Source organism: Wolffia australiana, chromosome 17, assembly GCF_029677425.1.
Source record: "Wolffia australiana isolate 7733 chromosome 17, ASM2967742v1".
In the NCBI taxonomy this organism is placed as follows: Eukaryota; Viridiplantae; Streptophyta; class Magnoliopsida; order Alismatales; family Araceae; genus Wolffia; species Wolffia australiana.
Window position 1 is genome coordinate 6,400,440 of NC_135851.1, and position 23,162 is coordinate 6,423,601.

Genomic DNA, 23,162 nt, shown 5'->3' on the forward strand with positions numbered 1-23,162 from the left:
TGGATTAATGTTTCGTCGTCACAGTGGTCTGCGTCTAGAAGTCTACACTGATGCCGATTATGCAGGATCTGTGGTTGATCGTCGGTCGACCTCTGGGTACTGCACCTTCTTGGGAGGCAATCTTATTACTTGGAGGAGTAAGAAACAGAAAGTGGTCTCTCAATCAAGTGCTGAAGCGGAGTTCCGTGCCCTTGCGCATGGTCTTTGTGAAGCACTTTGGATTACCCAACTGCTTGGTGAACTAAGGTGTCCGGTTTCTTCCCCTGTTCAGCTGTTCTGTGACAACAAATCGGCTATCAGCATTGCTCATGATCCCGTCCAGCATGATCGTACAAAACACATTGAGATCGATCGACATTTCATTAAAGAGAAGCTTGAGTCGGGAAATTTCTGCACGCCATATGTTCCGTCAGCTGAACAGCTTGCAGACATCTTCACCAAAGGGCTTCGTGCCCCTCGGTTTGAGAAGCTTTGTTCCAAGCTGGGTGTGGAAAACATCCACGCTCCAGCTTGAGGGGGAGTGTTGACATTATTGTCTCCTTTCCTTTTCTTTTCTTCTTTCTATTATTAGCTCCTTTCTATTATTAGCCCATTAAGGGCCCTTTCTATTATTAGCCCATTAGGGCTCCCTATAAAACCCCTTGTAATCTCTTTGTTTGAGTATCAAGAATTGTTCTTTCTTCTTGTCTTCATTAAACACTTTGCACTTCATTTTTAGCATTCGTTGCACTTCAAAGTGCGTATAATAATTAGCATTCGGAGAAACAGGGGAGAAATTTGGGGTGTGTATATGTTACTGTGATTTTTTGTGTAAATTTGTATTATTCTGATGATATTAAGCGCTTTGAGAAAGAGGGGAGAAATTATTGGCATGATTATGTTACTGTGACTTTTGGGAAAATTTATATCTTATCGTTCTGATGATTTTAAGCATTTTGAGAAAAAGGGGAGAAATTATTGGCATGATTATGCTACCGTGATTTTTGTGTAAATTTATATCTTATTATTCTGATGATGTTAAGCACTTTGAGAAAGAGGGGAGAAATTATGGGTTTGAATATGTTACTGTGACTTTTTTGGTGTAAATTGGTATCTAATTATTATGATGATGTTAAGCACTAGGAGAAAGAGGGGAGACATTATGGGTATGAATATGTTAGTGTGATTTTTTTTGTGTAAATTTGTATCTTATACTTCTGATAATGTTAAACAGTTTGGAAAAGAAGACATGATAAAGGAAAAATGATGGGTGTTGAATATTTGAATATGACGCATTTTGTGCATATTTATTTTTATGATTCTGATAAAGAAGGCCTGACAAGATAGAGAAATTATGGGAATTAATATTGTTATGTGATATTTTGAAGTGTGCACTTTCATATAATGTTTCTAGTTTTTAAATGAAATGATCAACCCTGGGACAATGCAGTCTGACTTAGTTCAAACTCGTACTCAACCAATATTAACTCCTCTAGACCATGTCAATATTTTTAACAATGAAGAAATAAATCATTTTGGACAGAAATGCTTTGAGTTAGAACTTTTTATCTTCATATTATGAAGGCTCTTTACTTCAATTTCATTAATAAATAAAAACAAATCCAATATGTTTATTTGACTGGCAAAGCCATGTTTGATTGATATGGATTGTTTCAGTTTCATAGATTTAAAAAAAATATAAATGGAAAATAATGTATTGGATTAATGTTTATTTTTATAGGAAATTGAAATAAATAATTTCTAGGTCATATGGGAATGCGGAAAATAATTGGATTCAAATCAAAAAGATACTGTTGTTATTCCCAGATAAACGAGGTTTCCAATTCTTTCAAAAAGAAACAAGTTTTACAAGGAATATTCTAAAAACATTTACAGTTGAAAAATTAAACATATTCTTGTGTCCGTTAGTTAATTCACTTACAAAAAATGACTGAATTGGAGGCTAGCAAAAAATACCCAATATTTAATAAATAATTTTAATTTGGAACATCAAATGAAATGATATGCTCAATTTGGAATGGTTTTGTCCCTTAGTTGTTGATAAATGATCTGTAAAAAGGAATTATTCACCACTGAATAAACATAATAACGTGAATACAAAGCCTTTTCATTATCTAGCTTTAAAATAAGAAACGGTGATCTATACTCAATATAAGAATTCTGCAATCATTTGACGGAAAATACGCGCAACTCAACTTGATTGATCTAAGGTACTATTTTCTTTAGAGATTGAGAGTGAGAGACACAGAGAGAGAGTGAGAGTCAGAGGGAGAGAGAGGGATAGTGAGAGACAGAGATAGAGAGTGAGAGCGTGAGAGAGAGAGTGAGAGACAGAGAGAGAGAGGGATAGTGAGAGATAGGATCGGGGATTCGGACAGATCGTTCGAATGTTTGATCAGATCGGGCATTCGAACGATCGAATCCAAACACCGATCTGTCCAGTTTAGATCCGATCCGAACACGATCTGCCTGTCTGTTGGAATCGGATTGTTCAAAGATGATTTTAAATGAAAATAAATTTAAGTAAATAATTTCTAGTTCATATGGGAATGTGGAAAATATTTGGATTCAAATCTAGATGATAATGTTGTTATTTCGAATCAGATAGTTCGAATCTTGATTGAAAGATTCGAACGAACAAATGCTGGCCGCTGCTGGCGCCACTGGATTCGAACATTCGATTTGATCCGATTCGAACAATGTGTTCGGATCGTATTCTAACATTCGATCAGAACAGTCATCTTGTTTGAACAATCCAATTCGAACAGACGCGCCCAGCAGCAGCCAGCGGCCGGCCAGCGCCGTCCAGCACTGGCCAGTGGCCAGCGCTGAAAAGTCGCGCGGCGGTCGCTGGTAATTTTTTTGAATTTGTCCGAACAAGTTCAAACAAATGGCAATCGAACATGAACGAACCAAATTGTTCTTTCGAAACTTTTGATCGAACACGAACAAAGCGTCTGTTCGATCGAAAGATTCAAACAGATTGTTCGAGAAGGCATTTGTTTGTTGGAATCTTTTAATCAAGATCCGATCCGATTCGAACAATCCGATCTGATCTGATCCCCGATGCCTAGTGAGAGTGAGAGAGAGAGACAGAGACAGAGAGAGAGAGAGAGAGAGAGAGAGAGAGAGAGAGAGAGAGAGAGAGAGAGAGAGAGAGAGAGAGAGAGAGAGAGAGAGAGAGAGAGAGAGAGAGAGAGAGAGAGAGAGAGAGAGAGAGAGAGAGAGAGAGAGAGAGAGAGAGAGAGAGAGAGAGAGAGAGAGAGAGAGTGAGAGTGAGAGAGAATGAGAGAGAGTGAGAGTGACAGAGAGAGAGAGAATTCGATTTTACTCATTTCTTTTCGAAATGTTTGATTTAGAATAGTTCGACTAATTTCTCAATCAAATCTCTACTTATAGCACGAAGCAGCACATTCTTCGATTAAAAAAAATTGATCAGTTCAGATCGAATTGAGCCTTGATCCATAGAAGTTAACTAGTCTTAATTAATCATGTATCGTGATAAGATAGAGTCAGTTTTTGAATTTTCTCTGAAGAATATAAACCCAAGTTAGCGAGTATTCTTTAAATGAGCGTAGTAAACTCGCAAATTTAAAATTATTGAATTTTCCGAGTTCCCGCCCTCGAAGCTGTTCTATCGGTCTTGATCTTGATCGCCTCCAGAACGCCATCGGAGCACGTTTCGGTGATCGAGGTGGCGTCATGCCTGTCATCAAAAGAGTCGATGAGAAGGATAGCGAGGTAGATTCTGGCTTGATGATCCGAGTTTGTCGCTTTTCCGTTGAAATTTTGGTTTCATTTCCGTCTATTTTCAATTGCAGTTGGTAAGTTCATTTCGCTTGAAATCCCGACCTAATTCTGTTTTGAAGATTATATTTTTGCTGTTTGCCTCCGATTCGCTGTTCGGGACTGTGCGATCCTGCCTCAGACTGACCGATTATTTTATAATTTCATCATATAGATTCTCGAATCATGCGTGGTAAAATCCACGTTTGACAAGATTCTCGGAGAGGAGCTCGGCGTTCAAATTGAGTTTCAACTACCAGAGACGTATCGGAAATGGAACGCCACGGACTACATTTCAATTAAACGCAGTATCCTTGCTTAGGAAATCAATTAAGCGCAGCATTCTTGTTGTTACTTTTTATGTTTAGATTATTTCTAGAAATCATTTATCCATCGCCTGGAATTATTTTTGATTCACTATGCCGCCTGAGAACCGACGTCTTATCTTTGGATAATTCCAGATGACAAAAACTTTTCCATTGCGTTATTTCCGAATAGTCTTGTACTGCGGTACTTGTTTCTCGATTGAATTTTAGGAATCTAAATTGATAAGAACATTCACTGTTCGGTGGGGCACTGGAAAAAAAATCAAAGTTATGCTGACTAAATTTATACCTTATTATGTACCGAGAGGGTTAAAACGTATGTAGAAAATGCCCTTGGGACCTCGATTTGTTCATCGTTCAAAATATTTTCTCTCAGAACAGGCCCATCCTCTTTATCATCTTACTACATTCCGGGTGCGTAATTCAAACTATCTTTTTAGCAAAATATGACGCAAAATCTTCCGAATGAATGAATAATTTCTTTGCAAATCAAACGTAAGAACCATTCTCATAGGGTTCTGCAGTAGGGTACTATTTTCTTTGGAGTAATGGATACACTTATTGAATTTTCAGTTAGGGTAAAAGAAGGATGAATGATAACCAATTATTGACATTTTGGAATGAGATGTCCACCTGATTCTGCCAAATTTTTTCTGTCAAAACTGCTCGTTCCACCTCTATAATCTTCCAATGTAAAAATAATGCCCTATTATGGAGCATCTTTTCGTCTTTAGACCACCGAGTTTTCTTCTCTTTGATGTTTTTCTTTCTTGTTCATTCGGAAAGACTGTTTCGGACTTCATCATCTATAGATATATACGTCACAAAAAGGCGTATCGAAGACGATGGAATATTTTGCTCATGTAGCCCATCATCCGGATCATCATCTGTTTGTTCAGGGGAGTGCCACTGCGAGTAAGTCTCTTTAGAAATAAATCCAGCATTTATTTGTTCCGGCACTAGTTTAATATTAGTACGTCTACTTTTTTTTCTGAGAAAGCATGTTATAATGGTTATTTATCTTCAGTGTGAATGAATTGTGCTTTATAGAATAATGTCACTTGCCGCAGGATGTTATTTTCAACCTGCTCCTCTAGTTGCAAATGTGGGGAATTGTGTAATAACAAGCCGTTTCAGCAACGGGTTGTGAAGAAACTCAAAGTAGTTAAGGTAAACTCCAAATAGGTATGCATTTTGAATATATCACACAAGCATTCATAAGGTAGAAAGCCTCACAACCACTCTTGTCTAATGGATAGTTTTCGGTCGTAAAATTCAAAATGATAAATGGACGGCAAATAAGATTCTAATGCTACCTGACGTTCATCATTTTTATTGAGATTTTTGACGCTGAATAGATTTTCCTCGTGGTTTTTTTTATTTGAAAATTTGGGCTTTGAATTTTTGTTTTTATTTCACAACTTTAGGCACACATTTGTATTGTTGATGTGTGAGGAACCTTTGAACTTATTCTATGCGTCTGTTAGACATGTGGTTCCATCTGCATGACCAAATAAAAGAATTTGAAATTTGGCTCTAGGCACTCCGGTTGGAGGTCCGCTTTGAACCTCTCCCGCCCTTCGTGCATGAGCAAACCTGCCCAGCTTGCCCCTAATAAAACTTCTGTTGTTGCAATGCTTTTTGGTTAGGGATTGGTCGGGGAGAGAGGTGGACAGGTGATTGAGAATGCTCAACCTAAAACACTTTTAGGACAAAAAAGACTTCGTTGATTCAAATGGAGGGGGGTTGGAATCCCAGACTAGTAAAGATAGAGTTGGCCCCATAATAATAAGCTCATCGGTCGCATTCGAAGAAGAAAACTCCCCAGAGTTTTGTTTTCTAGGGTTCCTTCTCTCTCTACAACTCTATTTGAGCACAAAGTTTCCCATCATCTCCTATGAATAGACAAGTGGATCATTACATAATTGCATAAAACAGCCAATAACAATTAATGAGAGACACAGGCCATGTCATCCCACAGTGAGAAAACGAAAAATGCTGATACATTGATCTGGATTAGAAAGAAAAAATAAATTTCTTCTGTGCTTGAACAATTCGATGGTGATAAAATGGTCATGAAAATCTATTCACATACATAGAGCAATCTTGGATATTTAATAACTAAGTTATCTTTATTGACAGGCTTTTGCTAAGATTCTGGCCAGACTTAATGTGAAATTATTCTGATTTTTTAACCTTTTGATACATGGAATTATATTTTTTTTGAAGAAAATATATGGAATTATATTACCTGAGCTACAGGACAAATGAGAGCAACGAGTGAGTGAAAAATAAAAGGTTTCTTGGAAGGGAATCCTGGATGAACTCTGGAGGCTCTCTCCTTTATCGTTGTGTCCATTCTTTGAGAGAACCCACATGAATCAGCGCCGGATCCATGCCCTTTATTAGGATCCATTCTAGTTGGGACCTTATCTTCATTAGGATCACTCCGAATTAGTTCATGGAATCCATAAGTTGGGGTTATTCTCAAATCAACAAAATGTCACGCTGTTACTTAAGTGCCAAGCCAAGAGGAGGGTTGTTACTAATGGTTCTAGTAGTGACCTTATGTTTCATCACAAGGAATAATGTCTTTTTGGATGCTGAAATAATTGGGTTAGTCACATCATGCTGCTCAAATCTTACCCGATTGTTGAACTTTTTCCAAAATTTCGCTTTATCTTAAGTTATTTCATTTCTTTTATTTTTCACATATTAATTTCACATTCCTTTGGTAGTTCCAAAGACCAATAAAAGTATCCATTCAAGTATTAGTGGGCCTGGCGAATTGATGTTTTTAACCTGCATTAAAACGGGCAGAATTAGGGAAAGGAATTGAAGTGGCTGAATGACCTATACCTCTTTATGGAATTACTGCTTCCTATTATTAGGTCAAGCGATGTCGAAATTTTCTTCTTTCCTGAGAACTGTTTGCGATTCTTTTGTGAATGAGATCACTTTTGGTCATTATTGTTTCAAGGCTAAAAGTGTGCTTCTAACTAGTAGACAGAGAAATGTGGACTGGGTTTAGTTGCTGATGAAGATATACGGAAAGGGGATTTTGTGATAGAGTATGTAGGAGAAGGTACCCTGATACCGTTAATGGCTGAAACCATGTCAGCCTGATTTATAAAGATTTCAGTTACAGCATACAGTATTTACTTCTAACCCAAAATATCCATATGTTTTTAAATTTGTATTTTTTAGTTATTGATGACGAATCCTGTGAGGAAAGACTTTGGAAGATGAAACACAGAGGGGACACAAACTTCTATCTATGTGAAGTCAATCACGGCATGGTGATTGATGCAACGTTCAAGGGAAACAAATCACGATTTATTAACCATAGTTGTGCGCCAAACACCGAAATGCAGAAGTGGTAAAAGATTATTCTACTCTTTTTGGGTTGATCACAGATCTTAGGTGATCTTCCCTCTTTTCAAAAAAATCTTTCTTTGAATGTTAGTCTCAATTTGAGTTATCTTGCAGGAGAACCGATGGTGAAACCAGAATTGTCATATTTGCGATTAAAAATATTAAAAAGGGGAAGGAGTTGACTTATGATTATCAGTAAGCGCTTAAACAAGACTACTATGCCTTTTGAATCAGCGAACATTTATTGCAAAAAACTCTTATCATATGACTTTGCCTTCCCTAGATTTGTTCAATTTGGAGCAGACCAGGATTGCCATTGTGGTGCATTGAACTGTAGGAAAAAGTTGGGGAGCAAACCCAGCAAGACAATAATTTCATCATCGGATGATAATCGCTTTGTAAATCTGTTTATTATTTATCTGATTTGGTTTTTCCTTCATTTCCATGCTCCTCATTTTGACAAGAAGAATTTCTTTTTGAAGGATATGCTAAATGAGGGATCATTTTTAGGTGGGAATAAATGCTTTGCTTCATCTGTCCTTGTCTTTTTGAAAAATTCTTTGTCTGTCCTTAATTTCCTTTGGTTGTCTACTAGTGGAAGCTCATGCCTCTTTATGACACAACTGTGTAGTGAATCCAAGGTTGAATGTTCATGAACGAATGGATGGATATTTGGGGAATTGCATTGGAAAAGTTGTGCGGTTATGGTGTTCTCACAGTCGAGGGTACCTAAAACCTTGTCATTTCTCACATTGCTATCAATTTTATTTTTCATCCCTTATGATCAATATTAAAAGAAATTCTTTTTACATTTCACTATGCTTGCAAGGACTTTTTTGTCTATCCGGACATAATAGTAGCACTTTCTGCTACTATTATGCTAAACTTTATGTCTTTTCCTTTGATGCTAATGGTGTTTAGGTTTATGCTATTCTATTTTAAGTTCATTACAGGAAGAAAAAGGTAAATCCAGTGGTAATTCGTATTTTTCAAGTATTGTTTTGTTCTTTTACTAGAGTAACATTTGTTCTGGTAAATGTCTCTGCCAACTTCCTAGTCTAGTCCTTGACAATGTCATGCGGTCATGAAGAGAAATACCTTCCAACACTGTAGGTGCAAAGCGACCAAAACTCACTTACTGGTCTTACAACACTGTAGGTTCATGAAAGATTTTTGAAAACCTGTGGTTGGCTTGACCAGCATTTTTTCCAGAGAAGGATGAAAGGCGGCATCGAAAGTCGCGTTAATGTATGTGTTAGTGATAGACTATCCCTCATGGGCTAATGGGCCCTATTCTATAAGCCCATTAGCCCTATTATCCTCTCTCCCTCTTAGGGTACATATACCCTTACATGTACTCTGTTCAAGTTATGTCATTATCTTCTTCTTCTCTTCCCCAACATGGTATCAGAGCTCCAGAGCTCCTTCCCTAGGGTTTGACATCGCCCACCTACAGCCGCCGCGCACGCACAGCAGCCGCAGCCCGCAGCCGCCGCGCACGTACAGCAGCCGCAGCCCGCAGCTGCCGCGCACGCACAGCAGCCGCAGCCGCAGCACTACCGTAGCAGCGCCGTAACAGCACTATGCCGTTCACCGAGACCGACTTCCTGGAGAAGCCACTGTCCTACAAGGTGGCTCATCCGCTTCCGTCGGTCCCCGAGAAGACACTCTTACGGGGCCCGAATCTACTCTCGTGGATGCGCTTCGTCGAGACCACCTTGAAGGCGCGCCAGCTCTTCAAGCATTGCACTGAAGACCCCCTTACCATCGACCACCCACATTAAGCAGCGTGGGACGTTGAGGACCAGTTCATCCTCGGCTGGATGTATGCGTACACCCTGGCTCCAGATTTCCGCGACCGTCTTCAGCATCAGAAAACGGTGAAAGGCTTCTGGGATCAGGTGCGCTCTTTCTGTGGCCGGGAAAGCGACTGGTGGCGTCTTTATTCCCTTGCAAGTCAGGCCAGCAATCTCCGTCAGGGGTCGTTGACGATCTCTGAATATGCACTTGCCCACAAGAAGATGTGGGATGAAGTGGATTACTACCTACCGCCCGACGATCCGACGTCCAAGATGTTCCAGAATGTGCTTCTTCTGCGGATCATGGGCTTCCTCAATGGCCTGAACCGCGAGTATGATGACGTACGTTGTCGTGCCTTGCACCGCAAGGAAGGTCCTCCTGCCCTCGAGGAGTTGGTGAAGGAGCTTCAAGAAGAGGAAAGCCACTTCCTCCTCCATGGGACTCCCTCCTCCGGCCCCCCGGGTGAGTCGACCGCACTACTTTCTGCCCTCCCTTCAGGCGGCAAGGCACCGTCGATCCTCCTTACGCCCACCTCCGCCGCTCCTCCAGCTGGGACGACGATTTGCTCGTACTGCGACAAACCGGGCCACGGGAAGAACAAGTGCAAGAAGCGCCTGAATGACTGGCGAAAGAAGAAAGAGGCCGCAGAAGGCAAGGCCATGGTGGCCCATTCTGATTCCTCCTCCGCCAGCCCTTCCGCAGTGACTATGGACCAGCTTCAGGCAGATTTGGCCGCCTCGTGACCAGATGGCTGCCCTGCAGAATCCGTCCACGGCCTACCGGCGGCTTTGGTGCGTCTTCCTTCCTTCATCTTCAGATGCATGGCTGTGGCCATACGGCCTTCCACTCACCTGTTGTCTCCGATACGACTTGGGTCCTTGATTGGGGGCTACCGAACACATGACCCGAGCAATGCCGGTTTGTATCATATGAGCGGCATCGTGGTGGCCGCACTGTCCTCACGGTCGGGGTGGGCGTCTCCGTGTGGCGGAATCGGGGCAGTCTATGTGGGCGGCGCAGTCTATGTGGACGGCCTCGGTGTGGTCCTAACGTTCTCCATGTCCCTGACCTGCGGGCGTGCTTATGTCTCGCCAGCGCTTAGTTGATGCTATCTCCTGCTCCTTCCACCTACAACCTGGCGGCATGTTTCTGTCGACAAGGTGGGCGGACTACCGATTAGGCGGGAGAGCGGACTGCTGATGCTGGGCGATGGAGGCCGCTCCCAGTGCTTCATGGTGCACCTGACTCTTCTCTTGGTGGCTGAGCAGCGTCGGGGCGCCTTCTGATGGAGCATCAGCGACTTGGACACCCACCTTTCTCCACTTTACAGCGTCTTTTCCCTCGTTGTGTTCGCGTGGACCTTAAGACTATGCTTTGTGAACCTTGTCAGTTAGCCAAGCACCGCAGATCCTCCTTTACTTCATCCTCGTCTCACACATCGACCCGCTGTTCCGAGTCCACAGTGATGTTTGGGGGCGGCACCGAATCAGTCTGAAAGGGCACCGCTACTTTCTACTCTTTGTGGACGAAGCTACCCGCTATACGTGGGTCTACCTCCTGATTGCGAAGTCGGAGGTTGCGCAGAATGTTCGACACTTTTGAGCCATGGTACAGTCACAGTTTGGTCGAGGCATCCAGCGTTTTCGTTCCGACAATGCTCGGGACTTCTTCAACGCTGACCTCGCCTCCTTCTTTGCCGACCGGGCATCCTCCACGAGTCCTCTTGTGTACGCCCGAGCAGAATGGCATGGCTGAGCGTCGCATCGGCTATGTTACCTCGGCAGCGCGGACATTGCTGTTGGACTCCAAGGCGCGGGCGTTATTGAGAGGCGGTTTGACAGTACTCACCTCATTAACGTATCCCCACCCCACTCCTGGAGTTCTCCAGCCCCTTGGACCGGATGACTGTGGCATTCCCGAATGCTTCTTTGCGGACGGGACTCTTGCCTCGTATCTTCGGCTGCACCACCTCGTCCATGATACTTCTCCCACACGCGAGTTTGATGCACGCGCACTCCGGTGTGTGTTTGTGGGTTACTCTTCCTCCAAAAAGTACGGTGCTATCATCCGCCTTCTCGGCGGTTCTTCATCTCGGCAGACGTCACCTTTGCCGAGCATGAACCCTATTTTGGGGACTACTCTACCTCATCACGCCTTCCGCTGGATGAGGCTCCCGCGGCCCCCCCATTGGGGCCAGGTCCGATCGTGGAGTCCACCACTCCTCCACCCTCCTCACTTCGGATCTTTCTCCCTTGATTCCTCTTCCTCACTTCCTCCTGCGGGTCCTTGGGCGTGTCCTCTACCTCTTCTTCGTTACCTGCCCTTCCCCTTTCGGCAGCTCTCCTCTCCCATTGGTCTCCGTTCCTCCTTCTGGCCCCCCATCCTTGTCAAACCCGGTCGTCACCCTCCTCCTCTCTCGGTGACCAACCTCGTCACCCCCTCCCGGTCTACCCTCGCCCTCCGGTGAGTCTCCTGCGACTCCCGGTGTGTCGTCTACTGCTCCTCCCGGGGAGTCCCCCATTGCTTCCGCTCCTTCTCCTGTCGATGGTGACGATCAGTTGGGGTGGCCTATTGCTCTACGGAAAGGGGTCCGTCAGTGCACTAAGGCCCCCTCTACCCTCTCTCTCATTACCTCTCCTTTGACCGGCTGAGTCCTCCCTACGGTTGTTCCTCACCGCATCGAGTCGGATCCGTTCCTCGGCGCTTAGCCGATGCTATCGCTTCTCCCCATTGAAGCGGCGATGGACGAGGAGATGCAGTCTCTCCTCAAGAACCACCGTGGGGCGTCGTTCCACTACCTCCGGGCAAGAGGGTAGTGGACTGCAAGTGGATTCATGCCAAGAAGCATCATGCGGGACGGTACTCTCGAGCGCCTCAAGTCTTGGCTTGTGGCTCGGGGTTCACTCAGTCCTATGGCGTGGACTACTTGAGCGTTCTCTCCCGTGGCGAAGATGGAGACTGTCCGGCTTCTTCTGGCGCTTGCAGCGCACTTCCACTGGGCCATCCGTCAGTTCGGCGTCAAGAACGCCTTCTTGCAGCGACTTGTGAGAGGAGGTGTACATGCAGCAACCCCCGGGCTACTCACTCGGCCCCCCCGGTCACGTGTGCCGACCGCGGAAGTCCCTCTATGGACTCAAGCAGTCCCCGCGCATGTGGTTTGGGAGGTTCTCCTCTGTTCTGACGACCGAAGGGTACACTCAGAGCAATGGAGATGCCTCTCTCTTCTTCCGTCACCGCCGAGCGGTGTCTCCATTCTTGCCGTGTCGTCGGCGACATCCTTATTACGGGATCTGATGCTGCGGCTGTCGCCTCAGCACGGCCTTGGCGAAGGCGTTTGAGATCAAGGCCCTAGGCCTTCTTCGCTACTTCCTGGGTCTTGAGGTAGCCTACTCCCCCGGTGGGATCTTCGTCTTGCAGCAGAAATACGCCGGCGACTTACTGGCACTGACGGGGATGACCGATTGTGCGCGGTGAGCACTCCATTGATCTCAACGTGAAGTTGGGCAAAGGAGGATTCGCCGCTGGCAATTCCCACGGTATCAGCAGCTGGTGGGAAGCTCCTCTACTTGACACACTCGGCCCGACATCGCCCGCCGTCAACCTGCTCAGTCAGTTTATGCACTCCCACGGAGATTCACCATCAGCCGCCCACCGGTCCTTGCATACCTGAAGGGCTGCCCGAAAGGGCCTGCTCTTCCTCGCAGCACTGACCAGACAGTGAAAGTCTACACTGATGCTGACTTTGCCGCTCCGTTGTGGATCATCGGTCTACCGGCTACTGCACGTTGTTTTTGGCAGTCTCGTCAGCTGGAAAAGTAGCAAGCAGGACAAAGTCTCCGCTCTAGCGCGGCTGAGTACCGCGCACTGCCGATGGGGCCTCTGAGGGCTAGTGGATTTACGGCATCCTTCACGATCTTGGCGTGGGTATGCTTGGCCCGGTCACTTCTTCTGCGACAACAAGTCGACGATCGCGTTGGCCAAGAACCCTGGACAACAGGGCCGCATCAAGCACATGGAGCGCAACCGCTACTTTTTCAAGGAGCGAGTTGACGAAGGAATCTTTGACCTGGACTTTGTTGCATCCGCCGACCAGGCAGCGGACGTCCTTACCAAGGGACTCTCCCGCCCTCTTCTTCAACGTGCCGTCTCCAAGCTCGGTATGGAAGATATCCATACTTCTCTTGCGGGGGGGTGTTAGTGATAGACTATCCCTCATGGGCTAATGGGCCCTATTCTATAAGCCCATTAGCCCTATTATCCTCTCTCCCTCTTAGGGTACATATACCCTTACATGTACTCTGTTCAAGTTATGTCATTATCTTCTTCTTCTCTTCCCCAACAGTATGCTCTCGCTGTCAGCAGTTCAAGACTTCTTTTCTGGCCCTGGTGGGACTGTTGCAGCCCTTGTCCATCCCTTAGCAGATTTGGGACAATATAACAATGGACTTGGTGGACGGTCTTCCATAGCCAGGTGGATTCAAGTCTTAGTGATTGTTGACCATCTCAGTAAGTTCGCCCGCTTCCATACGTATAATATATAAGTGAGGTGGCCGACAAGTTAGCCAACTATGTAGTGAAGCCACATGGCATTCCCCAACCTATCATGTCGAACTGTCTCAATATCTTCGTGAATGTCTTCTAGGAGGGCCTACTTACTTTGCAAGGCACGAAACTGAAGAGAAACTTGGTTGATGACCCAAAAACTGACAGGCAGGGGGAAGTGGTAAACAAGAGTCTGGAAACCTACATGCACTGTTTTGTAGATCACCAACTGAAGCACTGGAGTGGCTGGCTACACTGTACTGAACACAGCTACAACATAACCTATCACTGCAGCCTCGGGATATTGTTATTTAAAACTGTCTACGGGTTGGATCCACGGATAGTGGCCCACAATGGTTCTCTTGCCTTGACTTTAGACAACCTGGAGGAGATGTAGACCACTTGAGACCAAATGCCTTGATTTACTGAAGGCACATCTCTGGCAAGCCTGAGCATTCATGAAAAGCCACACCAACCAGAATTGTTGGAAGATAGAGTTCCAGATCTAGGATCATGTCTTCTGAAAGCTCCAACCTTAGCTATAGGACCCCTAGCCAAGATGATCCCACTAGAAGTTGGGTCCCAAGTTTTTTTCTTGAAAAAAGAAGTTGGGTCCAAAGTTTTTTTCTTGAAAAAAGAAGTTGGGTCCCAAGTTCTTCAGGACATAGGGTCTGAAGAACTCCCCGCATTGGCTAGGTTACCTACAAAAGCTGGACCTGCCCCCCAAGGTATGCATCTGTCCCCCGTTGCATGTGCCTCAATGGTAGCGAGCAGTGGGGCCATGGATCATGGGCAACCCTTTACAAGTAGGAGTATCGGATGAACACGAGTAGGTCGCCAAGCCAGCCCATCTTACTGCATTCAGATCATCAATAATGGGTCTGCAGCTACTCATGCAGTGGGAAGAACTTCTTGACATCAAAGCCTTATGATCAATTTTCAGAATTTCTTCTTGAGGACAAGCAGGTCACAAGAAATGCCAGGCTAGGTGTCAAGAGGCGTCAGCCTGGCGTCGGCTTGTTTAGGGAACAACTCCTTAGAAGCCAAGTTCTTTTCTTAAATGAGAGGGTTGATCATCCTTATAGGGCAGCTAGACAGTCTGTGATTTTTCTTTACTATTCTTCTCTCCCATATCTCTCTCTTCCTCTAAGTCTCTTCCCTTTGAAAGTGCGGGAGCTTCCCGACCCAGGTTGGCGACAAGGCCACTTTGGCTTGTAGATCTACTCTCATCCTATTTTATATATTCTCTCCATTTTTCTCATCACTTATATATTGTCTTCTCATTCTCCTTTTCTTTTACCTACTGATCACTCTCTAGTAAGCGTATTGGTCTTCTCGAGTTGGATGTTGAAGTTCTTGATTGCAAATTCTCTAAATTGTGTCTAGTAGACTGAGGGGCGTATAATCATTTCATCAAATACAGTGTCTTGATTGTCACAGGCTAACTCCATGGGTTGCTGAGGGGCAGTATCATCTAAAAGAAAATTTTAAATCAAGTGAGCTTGCTGCTGGCGAGAGTCATTACACATTAATATGCCAAGGTTCCCATCAAGGAAACAATATAATGTCATAGTATTTCATCAAAGTGAGAACAAGCTCATTAGCTTCAGAATAACCATAGACTCTCAAATGACCACAATAGTGAAAGTGATACAATCCTCACCTCATGACGAGGCCAATTTAGGATGAGGTAGAGAGAGAGAAATGGTAAAAAGCGAGAGTGAGAAGAGAATAGAGAGATAGGCGAATGAACCTTCAAGAAACACTGGATCGGTATTTCTTGCCTTCACGATGCCGGAATCCTGCTCGTGCTCAAACTTCACTCTATCATTCATTTTTCAATGAGTTGGTACATTAGGGGTTTTTAATAGATTCTAGTTATTCTAGTTGGCGGTTGTTTCCCCCCATAGGTTCAGTCAACCATCTACCACTATTTGACCTCAATGATACTTTCCTTATTCAGGATTGTACCAGAGAACTGACTACAAAAGAGATGTCTGGACGTGTATGATTGAGATGGATGGCGCCTTCCTATCAACCTCTGAAATGAACCTTTGTCAACTGGAGGGCTCTATTCGCTGTCAAATGATTGGAGGTCAAGGCACTGCCTCACCTGTACCAAACCCTAGCTTACAGAAGGAGAGGTGGAGATGAAAAAAATAATCTGTTCACAGTTACTCTTCTGTTCTCATGTATCCATTGTATAAGAGGATAAGAAACTGGGAAGACATAATAGGGCACCATAATGGGGCCATATACAAAGGAAAAAATAATGGGCCCGTTATGGGTTATACAGAAGAAAGGTTTTTATGCTCTTCAGCCAACAATTCCCCTCATCTACCTCTACGTGCTACGTAGATGCTTATAACTCCTAGGGCGAAGGAACATCAGCTTCTAGAGTGTACTCCCTGGTACGACTTTGGTGAGTAGATCTGCTACTTGATCAGCAGGGGACACATACTACAGCTGAACAAGTTTCTGATGTTCCTTCTCCCTTATGAAGCCTGGTTGATTTCAAAGTGCTTTGTCCCAAAATGCTGTACTGGGTTGTGAGCTATATCGATTGTCAGTTTTTACTCTCACCGTAGAGCATAATTGCCATAGCATGTCAGTTCAATTGCACTCGATGGTCTTCAGTAGCAATGTGCAACAACCCAGCCTCACAGATGGCCTTAGCAACAACCCTAAGTTCAGCTTTTGTACTAGAAAGGGCAACAACATGATTTTTTAACTCATCTAGGTAATTGAACTGGCCCCAAGGAATGAGCAATATAATGTGGTCAATCTATGATCATCAAGGGACCCTCCATAATCTGAATCCATTTAGATATCCAAATTTTCCCCCCACCCTTGTACAGAACCCATGCCCTGTTGTGCCCTTCAGGTATGACAACACTCTGTAAACTGTCTGCCTGTGGGGTTCTCTGGGACTGTGTATAAATTGACTTAGAAGCCCAATCTAATATTGGGTTTAAATAGTGTTACAGATCGTTTGAATCCACTCATCCGTCTCCTGCAATATATCAGGAATATATTTACCCTGTGAGACGAAAAAAGATACCTTATTTTCAGTAGGCAACCTCAACATCCAAAATTTATTTGAGTGGTCCCATAAACAAATCTCAAAAACTTATGATACTCAAAGACTTTGCTCCTCATCATCACCAATGACAACTACATTGTAGACATACATGGGGGCAACTACTTCACAAATGGGGTGTGATCACCATGACTTTGTATGTCCCATATATTTTCAGGCTCCAGGAAAACTTTCGACACCAAGCCCTAGGAGACTGTTTGAGATCATACAGTGTCTTCTTCAGCTTACACACCTTGGAACAAGATACTTGAGTAATAACCTGGATGGTATTGCATATAAATCTCTTCATCCAAATCAACTTGCAACCAGATACCTGAGAATAATTCTGCCAATAAGCTCCCTGGCTGGTCGGCTGTTGACCTAGCCACCAGTCAGAACAAGAGAACAAGAAAAGGAAACCTTCATAACGATTGGTAGGCTCTCACTGGTTTAAACCAGTGAGATACAAGAAATGGGCTTGGGCCATGTATGTTTGCAAGCAGATAAGTGGGCCTCTTATGTGCAGAGCCCACAATTACGTATAACGAACTAAAAAATAGGAAGGAAGAAAAAGAAATAGGGCTTCTGCAGAAAACATAGCAACTGGGGTGGCTTTGTACTTTTTCTTTATACCTATCAGTTTTAAAGCTCTCTGCATAAAGCCTTTGGGTAGATCAATTATTCATCATGTCCCACTTTTCATGAGAGTTTCCATTTCAACATTCATTGCTTCATGCCATTTATCTTGTTTCTTTCATTTATCATGGTTTAAACTTGAAATTGGTGTTAAAAAGGGAAAAATACTAATACATCTTGTCTGCCGTGGGTGCCAAAGGTTTTGATCCGTCTGTTGCTGGAGGAAAAAGTTTTAGTATTCAAACCTGTTTTTCTTTTAGTATTCACACCTGTTTCGTATCCTTCTGTTCCTAAAGGTGATTTTATTTTTGTATTGGTGGTGTTTATGAAGTTCCACAAGAAATATTGTTGTTGTCACTTAGATTCTAAGATCCATAAGAAACCAGATTTTATTGATTCGGCTATCAATCATGTACCAAGAGAAAGTTTTCGCAATGGTGAAGCATTTAAATTTTCATCATCTTCGATCTTCCCTATTTCTTTTGGTTTTTTCATTACTCATGACACAGAAGTTGGGACAGTTAAAACCAAACATCGACGGCTCATTTAGCTTCGAGTCTTCATGCGTCATGGTTTCTTGACCTTAAATTATTTAATAATTTCTTATTTCCTGACAGTGGTAGCACCTTCAAGGTTTCTTGCTCATGAATTTACAAAGTTTCTGCCTTCTTTTCCTTTCATCATTACAAATGTCATATACTTACTGATCTTTAATTACTCATCCAAACTGCATGAGTTTATTTTGAAGTTGGTTTTTTTTTTAAAATTGGTGGCCGGGTGATTTTCTGTAGGTACTTCGGAGGTATAATTACTAACTTTGACAATCAGTCCAGAGAACACACTGTGAGCCATGATTCTTCTGTTGGATCATCTTCTATTGCTGAGATATTTTAAGTGATATTTTGATTGTTTTTTTTATCTTCTTTTGATGGTAGATTTTATTTGAGGACGGACACATTGAGTGCGTTAACATGTCAAAGGAAGATTGGGATTTCTTGTGACGCTGCCATACCATCTAAAAGTAATATTTTGGAAATGTCCCTTCCTCTCTTCCTCCAGGTATTTTTCTCTCAGTACAATCTTTTTAAGTTATTATTTTGGAAATGTCCATTTATCTTTATCATTCATTGTTCTTTTATATGTTCTTGTAGGCACGATTTAGATCTGGACAACCCTTCTCGAACTACTGACTATTCTTCCTCTTTGTAGTCCTTTCTTTGACGAGCTTTTATGACCATTTTAAAAAATGATTATTTCTGTGATGCCCTCAACATTGTTTTAATCATTACGTGAACTTACTTAAATTATATATCAAAATTATTTTATCTGATTGTTCTGTTAGGTTTTTAAATATTGTGACTTTGCCTTCAGCAAAAATCCAATCAGCGTCGATAATGTGGTTCACCAAATAATTATTTATGGACCGTTAATATTTTGGGAAATTAGACTTCAAGTTTATTGGAACTTTAATCCTCAAAACATTGTTTCTAGTCAACAACTTAGAGATCTCCATTAAAATATATGATCAATGTTAACTGTAGGATCGCTTAACCCGAGTACACAATGTTTGAACTTGAGTCCATATGCATTAGTCATTACATCACAAAGAAATAAAAATCTCAAATCAATGAAATGCATTTAATTATATCCTCGAGCTTTTATGCTTCAAGGATTTATGTAGCCCAAACTGTGAAAATAGCCCAAAATGTTGATAAGGAATGGAACAATAATATATTTGATGTGAAAAGTCTAAAGACATTCTTTTTAAATCTTGCAACAAAGTCTTTAGATGCTAACCATCAGTTCTGTATTATTTGAGTATTAGTTGTGGAAACACAATTATAATTTAACCATATTGCATATATTTTTACTCCTTGAACGAATAAACTGGCCCTTCCTCATTGGACTACTCTGTTATGTCATGGGTACTTTGAATTTTATTTAAAAGCGAGAATATACAAAATGCAATATACTTCCATACAGTTTGATTCTGTAGTGTTTTTATCCACTGATAGTCTTATTATAGCCATGGTGCAGTATGGGGTTAACATCTTACCATATCCATGTCTCATAGCCAACATTCGCCAAAACATTGAACCCTAACAATATGTCCCACAAGTGAAATGTTTTGATATCAATAGTAGGCACACATTAAAAAATAAATTCACCTTGTATGCTTAAAATTTGAATTGTATCTTCATTTTCCTTTTTACTGGCATGTTACATTTTAGAGAGTACCTTGCATGATTTTTTATTGTAGTGTTTCAAGAGTGTATCAAGTTCTGAAGGTCCCATATCAATTGGTAAAGAATAACGCCATATGTTCCTACCATACTTCACCCAGTCTCGTTTTTAGGACTCAAAACTAATTGTGACCAACAATTAAGCTCTTGTGAATGATTTTAATCTAATTTTCTTTATCAAATGTATGCTCTTTGATGTGGCATGAATCATATTATAATATTCAAGGATAACTCAATTCATTTTAAAAGTATTTATCTTTGCAAATGTTAAGAAAATGAGGTTTCAGATCCTCAACATTGCACTATCATCACTTTACATGGCCCTCAAAACTATGGGCAAAAGTTTCCCATTAGTGCAGAAAGCCTTATTCTGCTAAACTATGGGCAAGGTCCAATAATGGCTACTTGAACACTTAGGTCAAGGGTTTGTGTGAGTCAAAAGGTATTGGAGATTATCTATATCATTGAAAAAAAGTGGACAAAAAGAACTTGGTACTGAGCAAATATCAAAGTATATCCTCTATGGTACATTGCATTGATTTGTGCGGTCTCGATAAGAGAATCTCAGTCATTAAAGAAATGGGGAAAGATACAATAAAATATAGCCTGGAGATCGGATGGTGATCTGAAATTTAACGACATTTGAATTTGAAAATTTTTTATGATAAGAATTGTGGGGCAACCATGGTTATGGTCATGAAAGACATATTATCAGATTAATATATTCTAATGTAGACGTAAAATCTACAAAATCCCCATTATATTTTATATCATTTAAAATTTTGGGTCTGGCTCCAAAGGTTTATTTTTTGTTGTATACTACAATTGGGATATTATAAATGCAAAGTGCAAAAGTGTACCCATGGGATTGGGCAGATACTATGTGAGGAAGTCCTAGCTCAAGACACTTGGATTCATAGATATCCTTTCAACTGTACATAACAATATAGGTTCTGGCAAAAGGGTTTTCAGTATTCAAATTCATTGAATCTAGGATACTGTAGACCTTCCATGTGGAGTTCTTGTTGTAATGATTAAATGACTTGATATGTCACCATTCACATATTCTCTACCGCATTGGTCAGCCTTGACCATTGTTAACTCTCCACCCAAGCCATGAGATGCAATTGCTCACTTCCACATCAGATGACGGTGCACAACGCATAATGGATATGCACAACTTCTACTTCGGGTCGGGACGAGAAGAATTTGTTGGTTATCCAATGGTTCTTAAAAACATTTCAACATAAGTAAAATAATGAAAACCAATGTTCTGAGGTGAGACTTTAGGAGCACAAGGGGCAGTGTGTTATTTGGAATGTAGGAGGGGCAAGCTGTATAGTGCTGCAGTTTCATGGTCTATGAGCACATTTAAAAATAAAACAGAAAAGTATGAGTATAATTTAATCAGTCGCTAAAAGGTCGATCCGTATTGAGAACCAAACGCAACATGATATTGTAGAAAAATGATCGAAACAATAATTAGTGGAAAATAATCAAGTTTTTTCCGCAGAGAGTAATAACTGAATGAAACTCAAGAAGACGATGAAATGAGAAATGGTATCTTGATCCTGATCAGTGAGAAGATATCAATAATTTGACAAGTACCCAAAAACCAAAAAAGAGTTCTCAGAGAATTAATATATGTGAAAAATACAAAATTCAGCTGAGTCAACATAAAGAAAATAAAATATGGGGATTTTATTTGCCTGAAGAATGATGGATAATGAGAAAGATCCAAACTCAATAATTTAACATGCCAGAAAAATAATGAATAAAAAAATTGCCTATCATTTCAGAAAGCTGAACAGCAAGAAGAAAATAAAAATCAAGGAATATTAATTGAATGAGAATTAAGCTTGAGAACAGAAATAATTTAAAAAAACAGAAAAAAATATTTCAGGATAATAATCACAATGAAAATTGTCTTTAAAATTGTAGGCTTGTGGCTAAATTTATAGGAAAGAAGAAAATAAAATAAACAAATATCAAATGGGAACAAAATGTGTGATTGAGGGAAAAAACATAATTAAGTAATTTTAGAAAGGAAAAGACTAAAAATTAATAGAAGGACAGCAAAATAACCAAGAGAAGAACCAACCACTCTTTCGTCATTCTGTGCTCTCCACTTATGTTGCAAGGGGAAACCATGTGGAAGTGTGTCGTCTAGTTCCCTTTGATAATCACATATAACATTCAATGTATATAATTTACTCACTTTCATTAAATAGTCATAACTTCATGCCATTAAAGCTTCCAATAAATTATCACATTTTTAGAATGAAGTTATGATCTTCTTGATTTTATATTATTTTAAAAGATTTTTCTTATATATTTTCAGATTTTCAGATTTTTTGCTATCTTTAGGTGTTTGCTATATTTGTATAATGATGCTCTTATTCTTGGTGATTTTGTGCCATTTTCACATAGTGTTCCAACTTTAAATTCTTGATGAAAACAATTCTATAAGTTGGAATATATTTTTATCGATTTTTTAATATATTTTTAATGGTCATAATGGAATTCATTTGATTAAATGCAATGCAGTATCTACTTGCGTTTCTTTACTCTGACTTGCATTAATCTCTCAGTTGCCATCCCAATAATTAAATTCCCCTTTCTTTACCTTCCTTAAATTTCCACTATGCTTTCACAAATAAAATACAAAATGAACAAAATCAACCTTCCCTCTTGTTTAATTATTTTTCTCTTTCCAAGATTTATCAAAATATTTAAATTTTTTAATGGTTAAAAAAGGAATTTATTTGATTAAACGTAAATGAGTATCTACTTGGGTTTCTTTGTTATATAACTTGCATTAATCTGTGAGTTACTAAATTAAATGAGTCAGGCAATTATGCAAATAACACTCCTTATAAATAAACTTCCCTAAGTTTACCTTCCCAAAATTTCCACTATGACTGCTTTCACGAATATAATACGAAATCCCCGAAAAACCATTCCAAATTTACGGAGGATCACCAGATCTACGGTCCAGATCGCTACCCATTTTTCACCAATCGAATCAAATATCGATAAAATATTTTATTATTCTTTCTTACTTAAAAAAGGAAGAAAATACGAAATCCACAAAATCAACTGTCCCGGATCTTCGGAGGATCACCGAATCTACGGCCCAGATCGCCCGATCCTGTCAAATATCGGCTAAAATATTTCTCGTCAAAAAAAAAAAGAAAAAGTGAAAAACCCCTTTCCGAGATCTCCGGAATCGTCGAATCAACGGCCCAGATTGCACGAGGACAATCGGACAAATCGACCCCTCCTCCCCGGTACTATTTTTATAATACCCGGGTTAATTAAAAATTAGAAAAAAGTACGCGCTTAGCTGGAGCTAGCGGGGGACAGCTGGGACCG

The 23,162-nt window shown here is 41.4% G+C and overlaps 1 protein-coding gene across 1 annotated transcript; it reads left to right on the forward strand.

Annotated features, from left to right (window-relative positions):
- Positions 1 to 3,069: 3,069 nt before the first annotated feature.
- On the forward strand, positions 3,070 to 18,874 carry LOC144714621 (histone-lysine N-methyltransferase ASHH3-like). The gene is made up of 13 exons (XM_078589405.1): positions 3,070 to 3,741; positions 3,962 to 4,094; positions 4,925 to 5,027; positions 5,183 to 5,282; positions 7,119 to 7,197; positions 7,320 to 7,491; positions 7,602 to 7,682; positions 7,771 to 7,885; positions 7,970 to 7,997; positions 8,119 to 8,212; positions 18,336 to 18,387; positions 18,480 to 18,603; positions 18,696 to 18,874. Exons 1-12 carry the CDS (start codon positions 3,703 to 3,705, stop codon positions 18,543 to 18,545), a joined length of 1,062 nt encoding a protein of 353 aa, XP_078445531.1. The 5' UTR covers positions 3,070 to 3,702; the 3' UTR covers positions 18,546 to 18,603; positions 18,696 to 18,874.
- The last annotated feature ends 4,288 nt before the right edge of the window (positions 18,875 to 23,162 follow it).

Coding starts and splice junctions, on each gene's coding strand:
- LOC144714621 (XM_078589405.1), top strand. CDS start 3,703: ATGCCTGTCATCAAAAGAGTCGATGAGAAGGATAGCGAG. Junction 7,492..7,601: donor AACACCGAAATGCAGAAGTG/GTAAAAGATTAT, acceptor GTTATCTTGCAG/GAGAACCGATGGTGAAACCA. Junction 7,683..7,770: donor GAGTTGACTTATGATTATCA/GTAAGCGCTTAA, acceptor TGCCTTCCCTAG/ATTTGTTCAATTTGGAGCAG.